Source organism: Myotis myotis, unplaced genomic scaffold (genome assembly GCF_014108235.1).
Source record: "Myotis myotis isolate mMyoMyo1 unplaced genomic scaffold, mMyoMyo1.p scaffold_m19_p_12, whole genome shotgun sequence".
Lineage (NCBI taxonomy): Eukaryota > Metazoa > Chordata > Mammalia > Chiroptera > Vespertilionidae > Myotis > Myotis myotis.
The window spans coordinates 35,632,109-35,641,543 of record NW_023416316.1 but is presented as its reverse complement, the minus strand read 5'-3'; the positions used below and the strand labels follow the sequence as shown (position 1 = coordinate 35,641,543).

Here is a 9,435-nt window from a genome sequence, read left to right as displayed (position 1 = left end):
TCTTACTGCAATCATTTGTGACTGGCTTCATTTGCTTAGCATAATGTTTTCAAGGTTCATCTATATTGTAGCATGCATCAGTATTTTCTATTGCCAAAAATTATTGTCTTGTACTGTATAGATATATCAGGTTCTATTTGCCCATTCATCAGTTGATGGATGTTTGGGTTGTTTCCACTATTTGACTAACATGAATACTACTTCTAAGGATATTTGTTTTTGTGTGGACATATGTTTTCATTTCCCTTGAATATCTATTTAGAAATGGAATTGCTGGGTGATAGAGTAATTCTATGGTTAACATTTTGAGGAAGTGCCATTTTCCAAAGTGGCTGCACCATTTTTCATACTCACCAGCAATGTATGAGGGGTTCCACAGTCTCCATGTTCTCAGGAACATTCTTTATCTGACTTTTTGTTTCTAGCCAATTTTATGTTGGTAGTGCTATCTCATAGTGGTTTTGATTTGCATTTCCCTGATGGCTAATGACATTGAACATGTTTTCATCAGATCTGTTACTTATAAAGGCCTTCCGAGGCCCTGGCTCTCCAGCTGTGGCGATAACTGCACTGGGGCGGAAGGAAAGGACCCTAAGATGAGAAGATGAAAGGAATGGGAGACTGGGTTATCGGCTGCTTGAACCGCCTGTATGTTAGAGCTCTCACTGCCTGCTCACCTCTTCAAATTCCCTGTGTTAGGCTCCTTTTCACCTTTCTGGCCCTCCAGACAGAGGATTGTGGTAGACATCTGTTTTGTTTTTTGTTGTTGTTGCCATTTTTCCTTGACACTCAGGATTCACAAGGATTACTGGGAAAACTACCTCAAGTGCTGTCTAGGGCACTCATTCTAGTTTTGTGTTTCAATCTGAACAATTGCAGACCTCTATAGTACAGGTGGGTATGTGCTCAGGTTTGGCCAATGAGCGCATTGCATGGAGGTCCATGGTGAGCCCCCAAACATCTGTAATCCTGGTGCATAGTCTAGAACTCACCTCTGGTTCATGAGCTGCAGGTGTTCTGGGAGACTTATTATAACTCCCTTAAAACCATGAATAGCAAAGGTGACATCTCCATCCTGATAGGTGAAACATCAACACGAAGGGCAAGATCTTGCACATTTCCATCAAGCATGATGGAAGGCATGAATTTCACCATCTTCAAAGACAGGGATGCCATGCCTGGTGACATACCTGCAAATACTATTTTAGTGCTTAGGGAATAGCCCAGTCTTTTCGGGGAGCCATCAATAGACGGTGCAGGCCTCTGATCAGCCATGGCTGGTGGAGCTTAGATCAGTTTGGGAGCAAGACAGGGTCACAGTGTGGGGATGACGGGAATAACCTCTGTTCCACCAGCAAGGTCACTCTTCCCCTCTCCATTGGTTCTTACTTTCTCACTTAGTCGAAGGCATCTTTTTCTTACTTTCAGCTTTGTTTTACCCTGGGAGGTAGGCGGCTACCTGGTTAACAGTCCTCACACCTATAGCTGAGTGATGTCTTTTGCTCAGAAAAAAACAAGTCAGCAATCCTGCAGCCTGAAGAAATACCCGGGGGCAGGAACCCATTCCCCACAGTGACTTTCCTGTAGGTTAATTTCAATGTCAAGGTTAAAGTATGCTTCTCCAACACATCAACATGAACCATGACACAGATCTTTAAGCAGATCTGTGCTGTTCCTAGACCCCTAACCAGCCCAAGATCTACTGTAGCCATATCTCCCAAACACTCCCATTCAGGGTTCACCCACCTGTGGGAACCTCTTGCTCACTGACTTCTAAAGAATTAAGCCACTGTGTCTTCTTCACTAATATTTTCTGAAAAACCTATCTGTCCTTGATCTTCAGATACAGAAGGCCTGTTCAAGGGGATATTAAGTATTCCCTGAGAAGGGAGGGGTGGGCTGCTCTGCATGCTCATTAAGGCTAAGCTAAAAGGCAGGAGACAGTGCCCATCTCTTCAGCCCCATCAGGGATGAAGTGGGCTTTGGTAGGGGGAACATGATATCTATTTTTTAAAGAATACATTTTTATTAATTTTAGAAAGGAAAGGAGAGGGATAGAGAGATAGAAACATTGATGAGAGAGACACATCGATTGGCTGCCTCCTGCACACTTCCCACCAGGAATTAAGCCCTCAACCCAGGCATGTGCCCTGACTGGGAATCGAACCTGGGACCTCTTGGTTCATGGGTTAGCCACTTAGCCACACCAGCGGGGCAATATCTATTTTTCAATGAGAGCTCCAGAGGACTGGTCACTTTAGAAGCAAAAGGAAGCAATCAGTAGGTGCTAAACTGCTTTCTTTCCTTAAGCACAAGCCCTGAGATACCCCAAACCCATGCCCCCAACACAGTACACAGAGAAGGTATCACTATTATTAGTGAAACATTTATTAGGGCAAATCAAAAAAGAAATTATTTTGGGGTGGGAAATTCTCTCCCCTACAAAAGTGGCAGAATAGTCTTCTGTGTGCATAGGTTAGCCAGATCTCTGAACACAATGCCTCCAGCAGTGGTGAGAGCAGCAGGAGGCCCCTGGGAAGCTGGAGGTCTGCAGGTAGGGCTTGGATGGGGCATAATCCCCCTTTATGGGCACAGATTGGAGTTGCTTCTGACCTAGCTGGTCCTTTAATGCTACAACTTTCCAGGGGTTTCTGTCCTTGTCTATGAAGGCAGCTTCTTGGCGGAAGGACTGGGTATTTGTCACTTTAAAGGAGGGAGCCCTGAAGTTAAAAGGATGCCCCTGGATAGGCTCTGCCCGGGCCCACACTGCTGCCTTCTGCGGAGCTTTTGCAAACCTCACTGCAGAGGGAAGGGGCTCTTGAGGGCAGGTGATATGGACTGCATGCTGATGCCCCAGTTTCTCCTCTGGGAACAACCCAGCAAAGACAGCTCTACTTTTAATTGGGCCTCTGCTCTGATAGGGGGCTGCCCTTTTCCTGAGAGTATTCTTGCTGTTTGCATTTTATCTCAGGATGAAGCCATTGAAAAATCCGGTTCATTTGATTTCTGAACAGACTTTCAGGAGGAGACTGTGCCTTCTGTGATGGGGTCTTTGGAGACTTGCTCCCGAGCCTCTCCTTTCATGGCAAGTTTCGAGTAGGAAATCTCTTCCTTACAGGTTGGGATATTCCCAAGCCTGAATCTCCTCCTCCAAGCTCTTCTGATGTGGACCTCGTAGGCCTCACCTTTACAGCTGGTAGGAAATTATTATCTTGGCACAACCTTGAGATCTTCTTAGGGACCCACGGCTCCTGTGGCTGCTCCATACTGACTCCCGTGTTCGCCAAATGGACATGCAGCACCTGGTGAGCTGCCCCATCCACACTGGAGACACCCTGAGCATGAGTCAGGGAGGCTTTGTTAGTCAAGCTGTCTGAGACATGGGACATGTGAGTGTGTTGGCCTTGGGCCTGGCTCTGCTTCCTCTTCTCGAGCTTTCACTTTAACTCATCAGTTAGTGTCATCTGAGAGTTTTCTGATTTAGCATCTTGGAGAACTGATGTTTTTGCTGGGAGGCTTTTAGTTGTCACAGAAGTTATTCCTTTATTCTCACATTTATCCTTTGGGAGATTCCCGACTTGCTGGTTGTCAAGGTGTCACTCATTTTAGATTGAAGAGCGTTGAGCTCCCAGCCCTGGACATGTTGGGCATGGAGACAGGTTCTGATTTCTTCATCTCTTTGCCCTGACTGGAACCCACACTCTGATCCTTTGGCTCATGTCCAGCCCTGGTTAGCCTTATGGGCAGCATTGGTGAGGGGATGTTGGCTCTTGAAATGTCTCTCTCTTTCTCTTTGCCAGTGATGCCGTTTGTAACAGGCAGAAGAGTCTGTCCAGCATCTGGAATTCTTGGAACCTCCTCTGCCAGCTCGTGGGCTATTTCAGAGGGTGATTGTCTCAGGGTTCCCTGTCCGTTCTGGCCCACAAGTGAGGTGGCAGAGTAAGGATGATTGAAGGTTTCAGAGCTTCCTAGAAGGGGTGTGACACCCCCTGACTTGGAGACCACCTCAGAAATCGCATTGGTGGAGGAGGAAGCTTTGTAACTGAGACAGGAATGGGATAAAGCATCTCTCGATTCAAAGAGCGCTATGGATTGAAGAACTTTGGTGGGAAGGCCCCACATCGTCCTCAAATTGAACATGGTAATGTGGTCTTCCAGCATCTGCTGTGCCTTGGACTCAATGAAGGAAAGCTCCTGGCACGTGTCTAGGCAGTTTTTCTCACCCCCTGATATTGCCAAACTTCTCTGTTCTATTTCACTGTGGGGTTGCATAGAAAGTGTCTGTTGGATAACATGCAATGAATTCTGCACAGTCATAGGGAGCTGACCCTTAATGATTTCCTCAAGCTTTTTGCTCAAGTGTACTTTTAGGGCATCTTCTGATTGTCTCTGACTTTTACTCTGCTCTAACACTGTTGAATTTGCTCCTGATGGACTCATCATGGAACTCTCTGGGTTTTCCTCAGTGTCATACCCCACATTCTGAACTTGCTTGAAATCACGTTGTGCCAAGGTGGACGGCAATGGGCCTTTGATACAAGCTTCCTGACAGGAAAAGTCTGAAATCGACAGGCTTGGATGGTCAGTGCCTTGAGGGACATAAGTGGCCAATGCCCCAGTGCTGTGTGGAGAAGGGTTCTCCAGAGCAAGCTTGGATGAGATGTGAATGGATTTAGGTCGAGTCACAGTTAAACTGTAGTGTGGTGCTGGTGAAACAGACATGGTTGGTGGTATGTGATAAGTCACTGATGCTGTGGGATTCAAAGTCGGGCCCAAATCTGGAGAAGGGTTGATGTCTTGGGTAATGGAGGTGTCAATAAAGATGGCATTCAAGGTCGAAGGGGTTTCTACACTTTGAGTGTCATGTGTTGGGAGAGAAGGCAAGGCAAGGGGTGGAGGTGGGGAACCATCCACTGCGAATTCAGATTCCAGTGGAGGAAAGGGCTCTGGTGGCAGAGAGTGAACCGATGGTGAATGTGATGGGAAATCACCTAATGAGGTCACTGGGTTAGTGGAGAGATTGGAGGGTGGTTGTGGAAAAGGCTCAGGCAGAGGAGGTGTTATTAGGTCTCCTGGAGCGACTGCTGGCTCAGTCACAGGAGCTGTGGAAGCCAAAGGGGGCACAGAGAGAGTAGCATCTTCAAGGGCCAATGAGGACAGCAGCTGATCCATCTCAGCGGTTGCATCATTACACACCTCACAGGAGGGGTCTGGACATAACAGTTGACGAAAGTGGGTAGAATCATGACGCTGGCCCAGGGGGCTGCAGGAGACAGGAGGTACAAAGCTGCAGCCAGGGCTAGAACAAGGAAAGGAGGACCTACTGGCCTGTTTGGGGTGGAGGGTGGGGGCACCTGAAAGCTGCTGCCCCTTCACACTGCCCCACATCCATGACTTCACAATGCACTCAATAGCACTCACACCAAGGCCTTCACTCAAATCCCCATTCCTGTGGCAACCCCCTCCCATGACGATGGAAGGCTACACTGAATCCCTGAAATTGCATAGAACATGCTAAAGAGGGATCAGGCTCTATCCCCAGTGTGGGTTGTGCAGGAGGCAGCCAATCATTGATTCTTTCTAATCATTGATGTTTCTAGCTCTCTCTCCCTCTCCCTTCTCCTCTGAAATCAATAAAAATATACTTTAAAAAAGAAGGGATCATGAAAAAAGGGGAAGGATTACTCACCTTTTAATGAGAAAAATCAACATCTTTATATCCTCTTTTTCCCTCTGGTGGTATCTGCAACCTGGGAAACCAGGAGTGTGTGTTATATGTGGTGAAGGTGTGGAATCCCAGCTATTATACAGGACTACCTTTATGGGAGACCATTGGGATACACAGAACCTTACCTTTCTGTGCCCCACATTTCCTCCTCCTCTTGGCTCTGCCCTGATGACACTGAAAGCCCCACGAGTCAGTAAATGAGGTCAAATCATCAATGATAACATTAATAAGGTTCCTATGTGTGTGGCTTCATTTGTAAAGTACTTTCACGTACTATCTCATTTGATGTTCAAAACCACGGTGAAACAGAGAGGCCAGTGATTACATCAAAGAGGAATCTGATCATCCTGAAGTCAAAGTACTTTCACAAAGTCAGGAGACAGAAGTGCTGCCTCTCTCTGTCTACTGAGCAATACCCATTGGCCAGGCCCATCACTGCTTCATACCCATGGAGAGCAGAGCAGGGACTCTGAGAAGTGTCTCAGGTTCTGTCTTCCCATGAGCCTCTTCTGAGGCCTCTGTATACTGAGAAGAACTGTGTTTAATAACTGACCTCATAGAAATCATGAACCTGGTTCCTCATGGAAAGGAGAGAAAGGGTCAGCCTTGGGGAGCTCATGTGGAGTGGGCAGAACCTTACCTTTCTGTGTCCCATCTTTCCTCCTCCTCTTGGCTCTGCCCTGATGACACTGAGAACAAAAGAAGAGAATGAGAGGTTGGGACTCATAGCTGTCACTCCTCTCCCTAGGAATCTCAGACGTTAATTATCCAAGAATTAATGGAACTTTATATCGTTTTTTAAATATTTAAAATGTTTTCAGATTTTTCTTCTTTGAAAAACTCAGAGAAGTGTTGTGTCCATGAGGTTCATAGTCAGTTCTCTGTCATCAGTCCTGTGCTTAAGGAGGGCATATAATCTGAGGCCAACAGTCTCATCTCTGCTCCCTCAGATAGGACCCTGCGACCTGGGACAGAGCTCTGGCTCCTGCCTCTGTCAGAGGCTTCCAGGTGCTCAGCACTGCTCTCCTGATCAGCCCAACAGAGAGGAAAACTTGGTCCAGTTATGCCTGATGTGGGAATATGATCATGATGAAGTGCGATGGAACTCTGATCTCTAGCAGGGATCCCAAACTCAAAATAACCCAATCCAGGGCCATGAAATCACTGTTTGGGATTTTATACAGGAATTCTCCACCATACCCAGATGGGCTATAAGCTTCATATGGTAACCTGAGTCCACCCTGAACCCCTAGCCCTGCCTGGTCTCTTCCCCTAAAAAAGTGATGTTGTTCTCTCCTCAGCCATCCCATCTTAGGTGTCTCTTTGATCCAACTAAACCCATTTGTCAGTGTGGGACTAGAAATGGAAACAACAATAAAGAATCTCTGTTGGGGCTTGTGCAGGGTTTCTTACCTTTTCTGTCTGTTCATTTGCACAGAAGATGTGGATCAATAGAACTTTCAACAGGGAACAGAAGAAGAAGATAAGCACCCCCAACACACAGAAGTAAGTTAGGGTGCAGTAACTATCTTCAGGTTCCAAGAAGCCCAGATTAAGCTCTGGGAGGATATTCAAAATTAGATTGAAAGTCATTTTCTGAATGGCAATGCTGCCTGAGGCAACTGAGCTCTGAGAGTGCAGACTCTTGACTTTATAGGCAAGCCTGCATCACAGAGCACTGAGGAGTCACAAAGGGTTTCTGAGGGAGGGGGAGCGGGCACACCTTCAAGAGGATGTGTCCAAAGCCCCTCCCTCCACCAGCCCAGCACATTTTGGGCCTCTAGGTCCCTCTGCCGTACTCTGTTATCCTATTTTCCAATCTGCCTTTTACTATATCATATATTTATCTTAATGAGTGTTCTGCTTGTTCCATCTGTAACCAAGCTATTACCTGAATCCCCTTTTATGTTTGGAGACTTTGACTTGGGCCTCACCATGTTGACTACTTTGAAACTCTGAAATAGTGCCTAGAATTTTTGCTCGTATCCAAACACAGGATCATATATGTCCTCAAATCTATCTTTCCTATAGAATGTTTTGCCTTGCATGAACCCAGATATAGAACTTAGCATTCCCCCCACCTCCCCACACACATTGATCTTTAGAGAGAGAGAGAGAGAGAGAGAGAGAGAGAGAGAGAGAGAGAGAAAGAGAGAGAGAGAGCTGGAGTGGGACCGGAGATAGAACCTGCAACGGAGGTACATGCCCTTGACCAGGAATTGAATCTGAGACCGTTTGGTGCCGGGGCTGATGCTCTGACCACCTAGAAACACTGCCTGGGGCTTAGATTTTTGTTTCAGTTAGCCTTTATGTCTTCAGTCAGAGGGACTAATTGAAATAATAAGTTATTATTCAACATTCACAAGAACAAACTGAGTATGAAATAAATGTAAATAATTGAACCTTTAAGTGATGTTAGGGGTAAATCTGTGGCACTTATTTCGCTGAAGTTAGTGAAGCTTAAACTGCATAAAGACTTTCCAAATATGCTACACACACACACACACACACACACACACACACACACACACACTCATACACTCATACCAACACACCTTTTGACAGTTCAATGCAGTATTTTCAAAATAAACTATTTTCTCTTTTATTTTAATATTTAATTTGTTATATGACACTTCTTACTCCATCTAAAATATAGACAGCTCCTGCCATCTGTATATCAATGTTCAAGCATCTGTATAAATCCCTATCTTAGTCATTTTGGGCTGCTGTAATAAAAATAATGTAGACTGGGAACTTAAATAACAAACATTTATTTTACATAGCTCTGGAGGCTGGGAAGTCCAACATCAAGACATCAGCAGATTCAGTGTCTAGTGTGGCTCACTTTCCGGTTCATAAAGAGCTGTCTTCTCCTTACCACCTCACATTGTCTAAAAAGATGGTGAGGGGGCTTTCTGGGATCTCTTAAAAAATTTATTTTTTGCTCTAACCGGTTTGGCTCAGTGGATAGAGCATCGGCCTGGGGACTGAAGGGTCCCAGGTTCGATTCCGGTCAAGGGCATATATCTTTGTTGCAGGCACATCCCCAGTAAGGGGTGTGCAGGAGGCAGCTGATCGATGTTTCCCTCTCATCAATGTTTCTAACTCTCTATCTCTCTCCCTTCCTCTCTGTAAAAATCAATAAAATATATTTTAAATTTTTTTTTCAATTACAGCTGACATTAAATATTATTTTGTATTAGTTTCAGATGTACAGCATAGTAGTTAGATAATCATATACTTTACAAAGTGACCCCCCCCACCCCTGATATTTCCAGTGCCCACCTGGCACCATACAGAGTTATTACAATATTATTGACTATATTCCCTGTGCTGTACTTTACATCCCTGTGACTACTTTGTAACTACCAATTTGTACTTCTTAATCTCTTTACCTTTTAGCCCACCCCCAAACCCTCTCTTATCTGATAAATGTCCAAATGTTCTCTGTATCTATGAGTCTGTTTCTATTCTGCTTATTCATTTATTTTGTTCTTTAGATTTTACATATAAGTGAAATTATATGGCATTTTCTTTCTTTGACTGACTTATTTCACTAGGTCTATTCAATGGTCATAAATGGTAAGATTTCATTCTTTTTTAATGGCTGAGTAATATTCCATCATATATATATATATCACCACTTTTTTATTGACTCCTCTATTGATGGACACTTTGGTTTTTCCATACCTTGGTTATTATAAATA

General features: G+C 44.9%; 1 protein-coding gene across 1 annotated transcript; it reads right to left on the bottom strand.

The window, feature by feature from the left end:
- Window positions 1-2,476: 2,476 nt before the first annotated feature.
- LOC118667727 (spermatogenesis-associated protein 31D1-like) lies at window positions 2,477-5,172 on the bottom strand. The gene is given in 4 exon segments (XM_036331498.1): window positions 2,477-2,918; window positions 2,920-3,553; window positions 3,556-3,630; window positions 3,633-5,172. Coding segments are annotated over 4 exon segments (2,691 nt in total).
- Between the last annotated feature and the right edge of the window lie 4,263 nt (window positions 5,173-9,435).